General features: G+C 41.1%; 1 protein-coding gene across 1 annotated transcript in view; it reads right to left on the bottom strand.

Annotated features, from left to right (window-relative positions):
* PREX2 (phosphatidylinositol-3,4,5-trisphosphate dependent Rac exchange factor 2) overlaps positions 1–17,501 on the bottom strand; it is a 922,406-nt gene that overhangs the window by 533,389 nt on the left and 371,516 nt on the right. The window contains exons 17-18 of the mRNA XM_029591436.1: positions 12,509–12,601; positions 4,092–4,240 (exon numbers count right to left, since the gene is read on the bottom strand). Coding sequence (XP_029447296.1) covers positions 4,092–4,240; positions 12,509–12,601 — 242 coding nt within the window. The remainder of the gene's footprint in view (positions 1–4,091; positions 4,241–12,508; positions 12,602–17,501) is intronic.

The following is a 17,501-nucleotide window of genomic DNA, read 5'->3' as shown; positions in this document are numbered from 1 at the left end:
TCCACTGACATGTAACTTTACTTTTGCTATGGAGGAGGTATATGTTTAAACAAAAAAAAAAAACCAGCCATTTTGGAGGGGTTTAAAGGCTCTGGAGTAACTAGGGGGAGTGCGGGCTATTAAACCAGGGGGATTTGGAGGATCTAGCTCAACAGTGGGTGAACTGGTGGATGAACTGGTGAAACTGGTAATGACGTGGACGCACACCCATTAAAAAATACACTGACTTATGCAAAGAATTGGAATTTACACAACTAGGCTTGTGCCCCTTTAAAATTGGGTGCACGTGTGCATGTCCAATGTACTTTATAATATGCGCATATGTCATAAAATTGCTGCGTCCCTGGGTGCACACTGATGCACATGCTTCAATGTGTGCCCATATGCTGCTTTGAAAGTTACCTTCATATTGTATTTGCAGTACAAAAGTAGAGATCAAAGTGGTACACTTAAGGGTAGATTTTCAAAAGCGTGCGCCACTTCCTGGCACACACACATGGACACGCCCATTTTATGACATGCATGCGCATGTTATAAAATCTGATGGCCGCACGCACATGCGCACTGTATTTTATAATCCATGCAGCTATGTGCATGCGGCGTGTGCAAGGGGGGGAGAATTTCTGCACGGTGACACATTCGGGCCTTCTTCAGTTTCCTCCCAGTCCACTCCAATTAAGGAACAGACTGGGAGGGAACTTCCCTACCCCCCTATCTAAACTTCCTTCCTCTTCCCCTCTCTTTCCCACCATCTAAACCCTACCTATCTTTTCTATTTGTTTTACGACTTACTTCAGGACCCCGGCTGAAGTAAGTTGCATGCGCCTGCTGGCTGCTGGCACGCGAGTCTTCGGGACAGTGATCAATGGTACTGTCCCACCCCGCGTCACGGCCGCGTCACGTCGATGACGCGGCCGTCACGTGGTCCACCGGGATTTCGCTCCCGGAGCCCTCGTTTTGAACAAACTGAACTTTTGGCCAGCTTGGGGGGGTCAGGAGGCCCCCCCAAGCTGGCCAAAAGTTCCTTTTGGGCCCAACGAGGGTTCCGGGAGTGGAACCACGATGGACCACGTGACGTCGGCGTCACGACGGAGTGACGCCGAAGTCACGTGATTCCCCTCGGGAGCCCGCTCCCGGGACCCTCACGGAACTTTTGGCCAGCTTGGGGAGTTTTGGTAAGTCTTGGGGGGGGGGATTAAGGAGGGTGAGGGGTTTAAATTTTTATTTAGATCAACAATCGCGATTTCCAACGTATTCAACATAGCTATGTTGAATAAGTTGGAAATCCGATCGTTTACGCCTCATTATTTTTTTAAGTTAAAAAAAAAATATAAGTTGCGTTTTCCATTTAAGTTCAAAACGAATGCACACCCCTAGTTGGGGGCCACTTTCCCATTCAACATGAGACGTACGGAAAGAACAGTGGTCTCTAGTGAAGATTTGCTGGCCATCGGAGTGAGGAAACTCACTCCAAGAAGAGATTTGGGCAACGTTCTCTCCACCTAGCTTGATGGACACTCTACCTGGGCAACAACAAGCTAGGTGGAGAGAACGTTGCCCAAATCTCTTCTTGGAGTGAGTTTCCTCACTCCGACGGCCAGCAAATCTTCACTAGAGACCACTGTTCTTTCCGTACGTCTCATGTTGAATGTGAAAGTGGCCCCCAACCCCCTACGCTCATACCTAATCCCCACCCCGAGTTACTAGGTGGCCCTCCCATAGGGCTACAAATACCTGTCTAGGGCATAGGCACTATAGCAAGGCGCTCTCTCTCTCTCTCTCTCTCTCTCTCTCTCTCTCTCTCTCTCTCTCTCTCTCTCTCTCTCTCTCTCTCTCTCTCTCTCTCTCTCTCTCTCTCTCTCTCTCTCTCTCTCTCTCTCTCTCTCTCTCATATACCATGTTGCTTGGCTGTTTGAACACTTTCGTGTACTGCGAAGATTCATTGGTTGTTTTATCACAGTGCACGATGTTTTCGCGATTTGCGAATCCATTTTCCGCAAATGGCGAAAACATCACGTCATGTGATGTTTCCCCGCTGCACGACAAATGCCTTATTTGCATGGGACACGCCCCCTCATGCGTTATCATGCGTTACCACTGCGATATTGGAAAATGAGGCCCTTAGCCACAATGAAGGGCAATTAGCTACGTAAAGCAGCTAATTGCTACTTTACGTAGCTAATTGCTACTTTACTTAAGTAAAATAGCTAATTGCTACTTTACTTAAGGACTACGAAAGTAGTCCTTAAGTCTCCAAACTTTTCTGTAGGAAATTGGATCAAAATGTTTTCTAGGAATAAGGCTGCCCGTATGCAATAATTCAACCTCCAAAATGTAAATACATCAAAGAGAAGCACAGAAACCTAAAGATCAGAAACCTAAAAAATAAAGAAATGAGGCTTTTCTAAAATAGTTTTTTGATATCCCTTCACCTGTTTGAAGAGAAAATTGAGGTCCGCTAATGATAAAGAGACACTTTAAAACAAATAGTATGTATCATTTTACCCACTTTTCCTAAAAATTCCAATCAATTCAAAACAACTTCACATTCTCATAAAAATTATTTTGTAGTGTTTAGCTTGTAATCTTGGAGGAGAGTTCAGACCATTGGTCCCAACTTTGAAATTAGCTCAGCCCACAGACAGCATGGTCAGAGAGGCATCACTGCTTGGCCACCAGTGATTCTGTGAAGTTTAGCAGTCCAGAAGTATCGTCATGCTGAGATCTAATTTCTTTTATTCTCCTCTTCTGACCAGAAATTATTGCACCAATGTAGAGACCACTACTGGGCCTCTGTTCCATATTAACAGGGGATAGAAGTAGATATTGGATGAATTTTAGCTCCTCCATGTGGGAGGCTGTAATAGTGGAGCCCACAGAGTATAAAAACTGCCACCATTTTGCAGAGTGGATTTTTAATTATTCCTTATAGGGGGAAAGGCGCTCTGGTCCTGCTCCTGGGTCTGTTTTATTTTCTCTGGGAAACAGAGCCTATGGAAGGAGGTCTAGTAATGACCAGGGAGAAAGGGTGCCTTGTGCCAACCTTAATGGTGTTATTTTTGTCCCTTTCTGATTTGGGATAAAAGAAACTTTATTCCACTCTTCCTTGATCCAATTTTGGTTGTATTTGGAACTGTTTTATTTTTACCATCTGACTGAGTTTCCCAAGGATCCATGGACTTAGCCTTTAATATCTTAAATGAGTTTGGAGTCTCTCACAGAGAGATCCAAGGGACTTTTGAAAGTCATGGAATGAGTTTCCATTCTTTCCTGGGAAGAGGAGAAGAGGACTTTGGAGAAAACCCAAGGCACCTATGCAGTATTAACCACTTTGAAATCATCTGGATAGTGAAGAGAGGCTTGAGGAGGTACCCTCCTGGTACCATCAAGGACTGTGAGGAGAATGGATAAGAAGAAGTAATTTCGGTATATGAGTCATGGGATTGTAAGTTATTATTACCACTAAAGTTTGAGAGGAAGCTTTAAAGTATCCCAACAATTAAAAAGGTTCAACAACAAATTTGCAAGAACAAATTAACTTAAATTATCAAGCCACATATTTATTGCATAAGATCAACAGTGCAATGGACTGTATTGAAAAAGAAACTGTAAATGAACAATTTCATTAACTTTCATTCAATTGTCAGTAAAGTTAAGTTGTAAACCATTATCAGATTCCATTGTGATTACTACTGTGTTCCAAAGTCTCTCTCCCACTGTTGCCCTTCTCTCCCCATGGACAGAGAAGGGCTTGATGTCAGTAAGGGAAGTTTGAACCATCAGAAGCCCCTTAGATTTAAAGGAGCCCTTCAGGTGCTGTAATGGGACATCAGCCCAGGGGGATTACACCAATATGCATTCAGAATGACTCAGGGCAGAGGGAAGGAACTGGAAAGCTACTTGACAGGTCATGACCGCCAGTTGTTTTTTGAAGTTATAAGGAATAATTTTTAAATTTCAAAGTAAGTATTTTTACCTGAAGGGCACAGAATCTATGGTACAGACTTTGAGGATCCCCACAATGTTTTAATTCTTACAGAAAACTGTAGATAGCCTAGAAACATTCATCTTAAATATGCAGAGTAACTTACTCTCTTGGTTTTGTGCTCATGAGTACCCTCAGGGGCTTTCTGCTGTTTAAGCATGCTTTCAGGAAACAATCCACTTCATGGAATGGTCTCAGGAAAACTAGGTCACCATTGATGGCAAATATCTTTTTTCCAACATCCAGCCCTGCAAGCTAAGTGGAGTATCATAAAAACAAATACAATTAGTTTAAAACATTTAAAAAAAAGCATATTGGTTTGGTGCATATTATTATATTCAAAAGTTAAAAAGCCTTCCCAGTATGACCTAGTAGTCCTATGTGGTATATACTTTGCAAATTCAAACAGAGAGACTGGTCTTTAAAAACAATATATGCTTGTATGTTGCTAAATGAGATACAGGGAAAACCTTTACAAGCAATTTGTCTGATATTTCTATTACTGTTTACATTTCTAATATATAGAAAATATTCTGAAATATTTTGCAGTATATAATAATATACATTGCTAATTTCTAAACAAAGTATAGAGCATTAATGAATTTAAAAATGGATTTTATAAATTGACATTTACAAAAGATATTTTCCAATTCTTGTATGTAAAATTACTAAGCCACAATGTATTTCAGCTAGACCATTAAGAGGTTAGGCTCATATGCATATCAGGAATTGCCATGCTAGGTTAGACCAATTTCATGCTATCTCCAACAATGGCCAGTCCAGGTCACTTGAAATGTACATAGCAAAACAAATATGGTTTTACATGTTCAACTTTAAATATGCTTACATTTTTTATCTGCTGTTGAGAGCCTAGAAATGTGAAACTTGCGCTCTGGAATGATTATTTTAACAGACTAAGCAGGTTACCTGCAAATCTGTGGGCACTTTGTACCCATGGGCCTCCATGCACATTTTCAAAGAGAAACTCTCCATGGAGTTTTCCTTTAAAAATTCACAGGACTCGGGGCGGGGCACACAAGTAATATTACACCCACATATTTTATAGGTGCAAAGTATTTCAGGAAAAGTACATGTGAAGATTTCAAAATGAAGACTTTACACATACTTTATTGCCCCTCCCTCCCCATCTGTCTAAATGGCTAATGTGGCATATTCAGCCACTTATAAGGTTAAATTATAACCAGGCAACTACTTACCTATTTCTTCTCAGCCGGGAGCGAGGGACCCTTTGCTCTGCTCCCAGCGCTTCTGAAGCTTACGCTTCAGCACTACCTCTGTCACAGCAGCTCTGGAGGCACCTCATTCATGTCTGAGAAGAAATGGTATTGACGGGGATGGGGTGCAGGATTTCCTTGTGGGTGGGTGGGTGGGAAAGTGGGGAAAAAAGGCGTGCTTGTTTCGAAGGTAACATCGGCATGGGGAACCATGAAGAGAACAGTGTCTGCTTTCTGATCCAGCCCCTCCCAAGCAGCACGCAGAGAACAGGAGGGAAGGCTGTGAGTCTGCAGCAGACAAGGCAGAGCAAACAAGATCTACTTTGCTCCCTAATCCAGTTACTTCCCTCCTAACATTCATGAACAAGAAGGGACAAGTGAGCCTGGGGCAGCAGAGCAAAGGGGGTTTATTTGGAGATGTTAGGAAAGGCTCAGTAGGGTATCATTGTGGGGTGAGAGAGGATCTGTCCGTAAGAGAGATGAGAACTGGGGGAGGGGGCAGAGTTGGTATGTATGGAGGAGAAGGAGAAGGAGAGTGTGTGTGTGTGTGTGTGTGTCAGATTGGGTGGGATGATAGAGAGGAGATGCAAGGGAGAGGAGGACCAGATCACAGAAGAAATACTTAGCTTTCCCCCTCCCCTTCCACCATACGAGATAATTTGTACTATCTTAGTTTTAAGAAAAAATTAAAAGCAATACTTTTAAGTAAGCATTTGATTGAAAAAGATTAGTCTTCAGCAAGCCTTTGTGCGCAAATTTCATGATTGATGTTAAATAGGGATTTGCATTTATTTAAAACGAAAGTGCAAAATGTGATGAATAAAACTAAGTCATTTCATTCGGGGGGCCCTGAACCGAATCAGGGCCCCCCCGAAATGAAACAAGCCATATTTGTTCATTTCATTTTAAACAAATGCATCAAGCCTAGGTCTAGGTCTGAAGCTGGGGCCTTGCCTAGGGTACAGGCTGAGGTCCAAAACAGGGGACATGGCCTATGTCCAAGCACAATGTTGAGGCCTCGGCCTGGGCTCAAAGCCAGGGCCTTGCCCAGGGCATAGGCCGAGGCCCAAAGCAGGGACCACGGCCTAGGCCTAAGAGTGATTCTGGGGTCTCAGTGGAGGCACAGGCCAAAGACAGAGCCTTGACTGAGACCCCCAAAAATTTAAAGAAAAAAAAACTTAACAATTCTTACCTAATCTGTCATGTAAATCAATGAAGGCAGGGTCCCGATGTCAGGGCCTCGGCCTAGGTCAGGACCCAGACACAGGCCTGATGCCATGACCCAACCTGAAGGCTGGGTCCTGATGCTGAGGCCTTGGCCCAGACAGGCTCAACAGTGCACCCCACTCCAGAGACTGCATTCCGATGCCTGGGCCTAGGCCTAGGCCAGTGCCCAAGCCCAGGCCCAGCCATGATCCGACACAGAGGCCAGGTCCAGACATTGGGGCCTTGGCCTAGGCTGGAGCCCAAGCCTAGGCCCGACTGCCATCTGACCTGGATGCCAGGTCTTGATGCCAGGGCCTAGGCCCAGACCCATGCCCAACACCACAACACAACCTGGAGGCCGGGTCCCGATACAAGGGCCTAGGCCCAACGCAGGGCCTTGGCCAGGAGGCCAGGTCCTGCTCAGTGTCAGGTGCAGGCCTCAGAGCCCAGGCCCAGGAGCAACTCTTCTTGGATCCTCTTTTTTTTTTGGCTCTTCAATGCCAAATGACGGTATCTGCTAGGGTTCCGCTGGAGCTAATAAGTTCTGTTGCATCCACCAATGGACAGCACAATTCGGATGAATGGTAGGTCACAGTGTTTGTCCTAGGCTTGGGCTCCAGCCTAGACTGAGAACCAGGTGTCTGGATTCATCCTCCAGGGTGTGTCACAGTATGGGGTCTGGGTCCAGGCCTAAGCTCCAGCATCAGAATCCAGCCTTCAGGTTAGGTCGGGGTGTTGGGCCTTTGTCTGGGCCCTGGCCTATGTCGAGGCTCCAGCATCAAGACCCAGCCTCAGGGTCAGGTCGCAACATCATGCCTATGTCCGGGACGAGGTCCTGGCATTGGGACTCGGCCTCTGGGTCAGGTCGCAGTGTCAAGCCTAGGCCAAAGCCCTGGTGACAGGACCCGCCTAAATCTACCTCCACTCAAGCAGGTGTAATTTTGTGCATCTATGCCAGGCAGGGTTCTGTGCTTTCACTGTCAAAGTGAATTTTCAAAGAAAATCTTTAATTTAATGTGAGCTGCTTGAAAATTACCCTCTTAAACTACATTTGAACATGGACAGAGAGGAAGCATGATACACCCGACTCAGGTGGTCTAATCCAGATACATTCACACCCTTCATCCTCCCCCACCATCCCCTGGTATCTCACCTTCTCCTTACCCCATTTCTGTTCCTTCTCCCTTCCTCTCCTCATCCCTGAGATCTCCTCCCTGTACTGATACATGACATCCCTTTCCTCATCCAATAAATAGAAAATAAATGATGCAGACATAAGCAAGGTTTGGAAATATCCTAATTTTCTGTAATGTAAAATAAATGAAAAGATTTTTGAACGGTTTCAGAATGTTCACATTTTTGCTCCAGAATCTATCCCTGGCTGCAGCAGGAAACTATGGGGCTGGTCCTTTGACCTTCTACTTCCTGTTGTTTGACCTTACAGGGGGAGGGGGGAGGGACCACTGCACCAACAGTACCTAGGAGCAACAAAATCCTAACTCCATCACTGCCACGTATCTCAGATGTCTAACTTTAGAAAGTCATCTAGGTGGGTGCTCTAGCAGTAGGGCTTCACTTTTAATGTCCAGATGTAATTTCCAAACAGTGGATGTCTAAATGTAATGTTATTTATGCAGCTTGTCCTCCATAACGTTTTTAAACTATTTAAGTAGGAAGAAATATTGGCTGGGTGCATGATTATTTATTTTCTGCTCACCATGTTCAAATTTGTGCTAATTAAATACATATTGTGTATGGATTTTTTTAAAGCAATTTCAAAAAAAATTTACACCCATTTTAAATTCATTTGGATGCAATGTTTGATTGTATAGACTTGTAAAGATGCTGTATATTAATTTCAGATATCTTATTAACTCCCACACCACTTTAACCATTTCAAATTATAAGCAGTGACTTTTCAAAGGGGTTTTGCATATAAAATAGCATATATGTGCATATATGCTATTATATAACCCTCAAGAAAATGTGTGTATTTTCAATTTCACGTGTATATTTTACCAAGGAAATAAAAGGAGTGATCTGTGAGTGTTTGGTTCGGAAGTATGTATGGAATGTGATATTTTGTAAGAGATATACATGCATACATTAGCAAACTTGTTCACACACTTTTAAACCTGCTACATGGCTTGTGCAAGTGAAATCAGACTTCTCTGTTGTCTGCAGTTTGTCAGTGGGAGGTCTGGGTGAACTGATGGGGTAAATTGCTAGAGGGTCTAGGTGAACTGGAGAAGGATTGGCTAAACTGGTGGAAATATCAGTAAACTGGTGACTCCAAATATTCACACAAGCATTTTCAAAATGGTCTGCGCACATACTTATAAAACACCTGCCTCTGCATTTAATTCTGGGTGTTTATTCATGTAGTGTTACAATAGTTTTATATATAAAATATATGTATATGTTTATAAAATGGGTAAAGAAAGTATGAATTTTATTACATTGGAAACGTGTACACTGAAATATGTATGCTTTCTTTTGGAGCAGAAATACATTGTATTTTACAAACTGTACAGTTCCTGCTGCACAATTTATAAAATACTAGCATTAATCTCCACTTATGTGTGCAAATGCTGTACCACAGAAAAGTTTGAAAGCTGGGAAAGAGGCGACCGATTTTCAAAGGGTTTAGGTACTAACTTTGGAGATAGGCTCCTAAATTAGCCCTTCTGAAAATCTACTAGGGCCGAGCGCCTACATTTAAGAACCTAGTTTCCCTAGGTACCTAAATTTAGGGGCCTAAAAAGGAGATGGCTGCAGGGGAGGAGGCAATGTTAAATTCAGGAGTTCAGCTTTTTTTGAATATCAGCCTCTAGAAGTCTTAAAGTTAGAGACTAGAGCCTTTATCGGTCTATCTTCTCTACCAGCATGTCTAGCATTGGATTGTACTGAAGAAATAAAGTTATTCCTTTTCATATCAATTATATTTCTTGAATGAGATACTAATTGGTTTTCAGTTTGTTTGGTTTCATATCATCTAATTCATCCTTGGCTACATATAGAAACTCGGTGCTTCATTATCATGGTTATTATAGCTATTATTCTGGATGTCTGTGCTTTTGTACTCTGGGTCATTTGTTCTTCAAAATTTGGATTCTGTTCTGGTTTATGACCACCGACCTAACCTTTGAAATCCGAGCTGATTTGTTGTACTGGGAAGAAGGCTGGATCTGGTTTCCCTGTGAGTTGTAGACCTTGAAGGCCTGGAACATTTTTCTTTATCCACACGATGACTTAATGTCAGAAGAAACAAATTAGTTTTAAAATCTGACAGCTGCTCTGTATGCATAACCATGTGGACTTTGCTATAATTAATAGTTATTCTGTGATATTGGTAAGTTGAGCACAGTCTCCAAATTCACACAGGCTACAAGAAAATGAGATTTCAGGTGTTGACTTTTAATTGTGACATGAGACACATTTATGCTTTCCAAGGTGCCTGTAATTTGGAACTGTTTACTACAAGTAGTTTTTCTTTCCCCTTTCTGTACAATTCATGTTTTTAATTTACAACCATAATTTATTTTAATTAATATAAGCTACAGTATAACGAGTATTGCAAAATGGCGCCGGCCGTATGGCCATATTGCCGTATTGCAAAATGGCGCCAGCCATATGGCCGTATGGCTGGCGCCATTTTGCATTACGGCAACACGGTTCGAGTGCAGGAGGTCGTTCCAGGACCCCCGCTGGACTTTTGGCAAGTCTTGTGGGGGTCAGGAGGCCCCCCCAAGCTGGCCAAAAGTCCCTGGGGATCCAGCGGGGGTCCGGGAGCGATCTCCTACGCTCGTGATGTCGGGGGACAGGAACCAAAATGGCGCCGGCGCTACTTTTGCCCTGTCATATGACGGGGCAAAGGTAGCGCCGGCGCCATTTCTATCAACGCACCCGTGGCCCGAGAGTGGAACATCACACTGGGACCCCCCCACTGGACCCCAGGTAATTTAAGACATTTTGGGGGGGTTCGGGAGGGTGGGGGATTTATTTTAAAGGGTCGGGGTGGGTTTTAGGGTTGTTTTAGTGTGCCGGTTTTCCCGCCCTCCCCCGATTTACGATTTACACGATATTTAAAAAAACAAAACCGCGACAATCCGATTCCCTCCCCCACCCAGCCAAAATCGATCGTTAAGATGATCGATCACACGATTCACATCTCTACTTTGTAGTCCTGGAGCTTGAAGGGAGTTACCATTTCCAGTGTTGTTAGAGAAGAAGGATATTTAAACTTGAGACTTCAAATATGCAGTGAGCTTAGATGCCGAGACGCCATGATGTGGCTTTGATCTTTAAAAAACGGTATTTACTGTCCGGGTGAGTTAGCTGTACGATGCAATTATGCGCTAAGGAATGCGAGAGTATTGGAAATGTCATTTGAGATTTAATTAGGATAATGTTTATGTAGATATATTACTGAGATAAACATTTAATAATAGTGGGATGTGTTGAGTTTTGAATGTGTGTGGGATTTACTATATTGTTTTGGTTTTAGGACAAGAGAATATTTTGCCAATGGTGTACAATAAAATTATTTCCCCTGAAGAAGACTGTAAAAGTCGAAACATGGCCTATGTCGGGTGAAAATTATGGAATTCTTTTTCCAGTCAGAATCTTGGCTGATGAGGGTCTGAATTGGCTAAGTATTCCTTTTTAAATTAGGTATTAGGTTGGAATAGTGGAAGTCTAAACTACAAAGTAGATACATTAATAAAATAGTGTTTGAGCAATTTAAAAAAATGTATATATTTTTCTCAGAAACAAAAGTGCAAGAGACAATAAATGATTGCAAGAAAACTGCTCACAAGACTGACGACTTGTGGGCGAGAGACAGTATATTATAATTTTTGAGCATATGCCTATGATATTGTCTCTTGGCTTTAATATAGTGTGGTAATAGGATTTCATTCTATTTCCCTCTCATTTGGTGTTTTGATAATTCCGTTTTGAACATTTGTGGGTATCCTAGGTAGGAGTGGCAATATGCATGCATAAAATTATACCTGCTCTTGAGCAGGTATACCTTTATGAATTCTGATTTAAGTGTATGCTTATGAAAATCAAATGTATGTGGGTGTATCCTTTTCTTCCTAACTCCACTCCCCTCTGTCTTCTTATGAGAACATGTAAAAATATTCACATAGTCATGTCACTCCCATTTACCTCCAATGAATTTCAAAAAGCAATTTACATGCATAAACCAGGTTTTATGCATGGATATTCAAAACTGAATATTTAAGTTAATTGGATAAGACTTACCCGGCTAATTACAAATGAAATTCAGCAGCTTGACTCAGCTTCTGAATATCTCTGTTAATATCTAGTTAGTTAGTCGGATAAGTCTTACCCGGCTTACTTAGACCTATTGAGCAGGTCTTACTTATCTGATTAACTTGATCAGATAAGTTTGAATATTGCTACTTATCTAGCTATTTATCTGGCTAAGGGCCTGATTCCCCTTAGCTGTTTTCCCATAGGCACAGAATTGGAAAAAAGCCTTAATGAATCAGGCCCTAAATCAGGCCCTAAATTAGTTGAATAATTAGCTCCTCAACAAAATGCCTATATCCCACCAGCCACTTATCTGGTTAATTAAATAGCCAGATCAGTATTTATCCTGGGAAGTGGTGACCGATGAAAGGGAACGGATATTCAGTCCATACTTATCCAGCTAAGTATCAGTGAATATCAGCCTCTTTGTGTCTAACACTTAGAAAATTAATTTCCCTTTCAGACATCCAAAATCTTGTGAGCCTAGGCTGAGACATGGTTTGCTCTGAGACGGGATATCTAGTGATCTATAAAAAAAATCCTTCCCGTTTTTCATTCAACTAACATGAGATGTTTAACTTTAGACTTGGACACATGACTGCATACCTTTGAAAATCGAGCCCTGAAAAACCTGACCATTATTGTAGTATGAAACATCATGCAAACATTTTACTATAATACTTAGGATCATAAAGAAGCTGCTACTGACATGAAATACTATGTCTGAATGATTAGCAACAATTTAGATTCCACATAAATAATAGCAGGTTTTATAGTATTATAGCTTAAATGGTATTACCTCAGCACTAGAGCCTTTTTCCAGGAACTTAACAATCGGTACCTTATTTCTGTCTTCCAGTGCAAAACCATAGCTTCCGTCAGTAGGTTTAATCTGAAAGGGCCAGCACTGAAACTTAGAAGCTGAAATATTACTGTCTTGCATAAATACAATATGTTCAACAGTATTACAGATCAAATTTTATGGTGTTTGCCCATCACACACTAGTGTATTATCATGCTAAGTTTTATAATATAATGTTGCCTATTAATTAACTTATTCTTTTTATGATTGCAAGTGTTTCACACTGATCATGAGAGCTGTGGTTTTGGAGAATCATTCAGCTTTGCAGAAGTCTGCATGAAAAGTATTATTTACTTAAAATTTATGGAATCTATTCTCTGAAACATAGCCCAAAGTGATTTACAATTTCAAACATCATAGAAAATATTCAGACATCATAGGTTTATCACATTTTTAACATCATATAAAGAAATAACATAATTAATACCATAAGCACAATAAAACAAACCTTATGGGCACCATTCCTCTAAAATAAAAGCAGGTAAAACAAATAAATACCAAGTTTCCTAACTTCCATTAATAAAAAATCAATATATCATTAAGCCCCAATGCTTTCTAACTTAAGGACTGCATGGGAATCTTAAGGAGAGTTTTAAAAAATACAAGGTATATGCTAAAATGCAAAGTAATGAATAGTTTAAACTATTTAAAATGATTAGTAGGGATGTGCACATTAATTTATTTTCATCTTCATTTAGTTGTTTTGTTTTTTAGACTTTTTTTGTTCATTTTTGTTTTGGGGTTTTTATATTTTATTTTTGTTTTTTCATGTTTTTACATTTTTGGAAACAAGTGTACACTATTTGCAAATAGAGTGCACTATTAACAAATAGTACACCTTTTTAGAAAACAGTGAACGCTATTTTCTAATTGCTAATAGTGTACTGTACTTGTGAAAAGTACACTCTATTTGATAAATGAAAAATTGATGAAATGTTTTGCTTTTATTTTTCGGTTTCTTTGAAATGAAACAAAACAGGTTCATTCATCACTTTTTGCACTTCTGTTTCAAATAAATGCACATCCCTAATGATTAGGGTACCACATGTCAAAACATGCCTGCTCCTTACACATGTGACATGACTTTAATATGAATTCTATAAAATTAGGTTTGCCTTGCTTGTGGATTAAAAATGTGATGTGCGAACGGATATCGGTATAAAAGAGATGTTAAATAAATAAATAAATAAATAAATAAATAGTGAAAAATTATTTATACTGAGTTTGATTCTGCCAATTTCATAGGTAGAGGTTTGAAGGAGAAGATAAGAATGTAGAGAAATATGGTAGTAAAAGGGAAAGTGAGGAAGGGGACAGATTAAAAAAGGGAAAAATATATGATAGAGTAGGTATAAATGTTAGAAGGAGGCAAATTGAAACAGTGGATGCTAGAATGATAAATGCAGGAAGTCAGGGTAGATAAAAATACAGAACCCCACAGCCAATCAGGTTTTCAGGTTATCTACAATGAATGTGTATGTTAAATTAACATCTGCTGGGTCCCAATATATGTTAATTTATCTCATTGTGGATATCCTGAAAACGTTTTGGGAAAAATTTTCATAACTATGCAGATCATTGCAAAGTTTGTGAGTACTTTCTCATGTGGACATTGCAGCAGTTCTCAATGGACAAGCACACACATACTTTCTCCTGAAGATTGCCTAGGGAAAATCTACTCACAGATTTGCACCTTTTTTTCTGCAGATACTTTTTCTCTGGCAAACCACTTGCAAAATTCCCCGACCTAACCCCAATTTTGATTCCACCTACTTTTCCCATGGGTAAAGTGGGTGCATTGTTAAATCTGATGAATGTCTTACTGTATCACTGTAAAATCCGAGCTGATTTGTTGTACTTTGAAGAAGATTGCATCTTGTTTTCCAGGTAAATGGCTTTTGAAAATTTCCCTCCCCATCTTTTTTTTACAAGATCTTATATATTTTTAGTTATGCTTAGTTATTTAAATTTGATTTTTCTGTTTTTTGTTTTGTTTTGTTTTTTGCTGTTGTTTTATTATGATGCCTTATTGTATATATTTATGACACTGTTATGATAATCTGTTTTGGGTAAAGATTCTTTGGAAAGGCTTTAAGGTCACTAGAGCAGGTTTGTGAAGACCTGGAGTAGAGGAACAATTAAAGATTAACAGTATATAGGGGGACAATGAAAGATAATAAAAGATGTAAGAGAGGATTGTTAAAAAACAATGGGATTAAAAAGGTATATAATAAACATGTATGAATGAAAAGACTGGTGGGTCTGTGAAGGACTAGGCAGAGGAACAGAGAAGGAAAAAATGTAAGAGGACTTAAAGGTAGAAAGAAGGATCAGGTCATGGTGGGAGAGATCCAGTCATTTGAAATGAAAGGAATCCAAACCTAAAATGGTCATTTTCAGTTTGGATAGTTTCAAATGAAACAAATCTCACTTGCTTACAAAACCCCCAAAATTACCAGATGTTTTCATTTTGGGGAATAGTGTGTGTTATTAGTAAATAGCCAACACTATTTGCTGAGAAAAAAAAAACAAACTATAAAATAAATAACCTCTGCCTTACCACTAATCCAGAGCTGGGCCCTACCTAGCTGGGCAGAGCCAAGTCCAGTCAGGGTCTCGCTGGGCTCCCGTAATCCTCCCTCCTATCCACCTTAAATCAGCCAAAACCATGAACATCCCATTGCCGGCCCCTACATACCCCCTCCATGGGGATCCTGTAGCAAAAAAGTGGCAGGAACATTGCCCAGTGATGCCTATCCTGCCACAGTGTCTGAAAATGGCATCCACGTATTCCTTCTGTGAACAAATGTCCAGTTTCCAGTGTGTCCAGCATTGCTGTCAGAGTATTGCTCTACCACAGTTCCAGTCAGAGTATTGCTTAAGCAACCAGCGCTGTTGTCCAAGCAACACTGGATATGGTGGGAGCTGGATGCTTGTTCCCAGTTCTCGGCTGTAGTAGGGGGTATAGAGGATTCAGGGTGGGGTGAGAGGGTTCAGGATGGGTTTTATAGAGGAAGGGGAAAGGGTGGGCTTCTGGCAGTGATATATGTTACATTTCAATTTTAGGTTGTCAGGAAAAGTGGGCCTTTTGGGCCTATAGGCCTGCAACATTTGTGCCATATTTTGTGGGATCTTAGGGGGTGGTGTGGGTGTTTGGCCAGGAGGGGTCTCATTTGTTTCATTGGGGTCGGGGGTGGGGATTGGGCCTGCAGATCTGCTCAATTTTTTTAACTTATCAATACTTCATTGGCTATATTCTTTTGAATATGGTTGGTTAAAGTTATCTGGGTACATGTACTATGATATCTACCCAGCAATATTAAAACATAGGTGCTGATGAAATACAGTGCGCTCAGCCAAGTGCACTGTATAACCTGCAGTTGGACATGGGTTGTGTAGGCACTAACTAATCCCCTTATGCAACCCCCTGGCTGTGCGGCTGTGCAATCGGGTTCTCATTAGCAAGGGGGCGCTAGGGGCACACAAACGACCCTAGCGCCTCCTTGCTAACATGACCCCTTAATTTAAATATTGCATGGCGCTGGTGCATTAGGAAAGCGGGCGCTGACTGTTCAGCGCCCGCTTTCTGTGCATATTTATTGCATCTGCCCTATAGTCGGTTAGGTTTCCAAGTTATGTGGGCAGGTATACCTTGATAGCTTTATTCAAGGATATTCAGCAAGATTTCTAATCCCACTGAAGATATCCCTGAAAACTTATCTGGATAAACATAGCTGTATCAGTTGTATGGTTTGTTTTTAGTATTAACCTCAGGATGAACAAACCCCAGTAAATATGGAGAGGAAATGGGGAGTCTAGGAAGGAGGATCAGAATTATGGAAGGTCATGAGAAACCATTCCTGTAGCTACTATTTTTAATTTTGAATGCTGGTCTAAAGAAATTTAGAAGAGGCAACAAGAGGGCAAAATAGGTGGAAAGAAGATCTTCTAGGTGATGCCTACATCAATGTCTCCCAACCCTGTCCTGGGGGCACACTGAGCCAGAAATGTTTTCAGGATTGGCCCAGTGAATATGCATGAAATAGATTTGCATACATTGGAGAAGCAGTTTATACAAATTCATTGTGACAATCCTGAAAACCTGACAAGCTGGGTGAGCCTCCAGGACAGGGTTGGAAAATACTGGTCCATATGAAACATAGAAACATAGAAATGACGGCAGAAGAAGACCAAACGGCCCATCCAGTCTGCCCAGCAAGCTTCACACATTTTTTCTCATACTTATCTGTTTCTCTTAGCCTTTCTCATACTTATCTGTTTCTCTTAGCCCTTTGGTTCTATTTCCCTTCCACCCCCACCATTAATGTAGAGAGCAGTGATGGAGCTGCATCCAAGTGAAATATCAAGCTTGATTAGTTAGGGGTAGTAGGGGAAGTAACCGCCGCAATAAGCAAGCTACACCCATGCTTATTTGTTTTACCCAGACTATGTTATTCAGCCCTTATTGGTTGTTTTTCTTCTCCCCTGCTGTTGAAGCAGGGAGCTATGCTGGATATGCGTGTAGTATCAGTTTTTCTTCTCCCCTGCTGTTGAAGCAGAGAGCTATGCTGGATATGCGTGAAGTATCAGTTTTTCTTCTCCCCTGCCGTTGAAACTGAGAGCTATGCTGGATATGCGTGAAGTATCAGTTTTTCTTCTCCCCTGCCGTTAAAGCAGAGAGCTATGCTGGAAATGCATTGAAAGTGAAGTATCAGGCTTATTTGGTTTGGGGTAGTAACCGCCGTAACAAGCCAGCTACTCCCCGCTTTGTGAGTGCGAATCCTTTTTTCCACATTTCCTCTTGCTGTTGTAGCTTAGAGCGATGTTGGAGTCACAGTAACCATGTGTATGTTTATTGAATAAGGGTATTATCTCCAGGCAGTAGCCATCATTCTGGCGAGCCATCCACTCTTTATTGACGGCCTCTTGA

The sequence above is a fragment of the Rhinatrema bivittatum genome, chromosome 2 (assembly GCF_901001135.1).
Source record: "Rhinatrema bivittatum chromosome 2, aRhiBiv1.1, whole genome shotgun sequence".
NCBI lineage: Eukaryota > Metazoa > Chordata > Amphibia > Gymnophiona > Rhinatrematidae > Rhinatrema > Rhinatrema bivittatum.
This window is presented reverse-complemented; position numbering and strand designations above follow the sequence as displayed.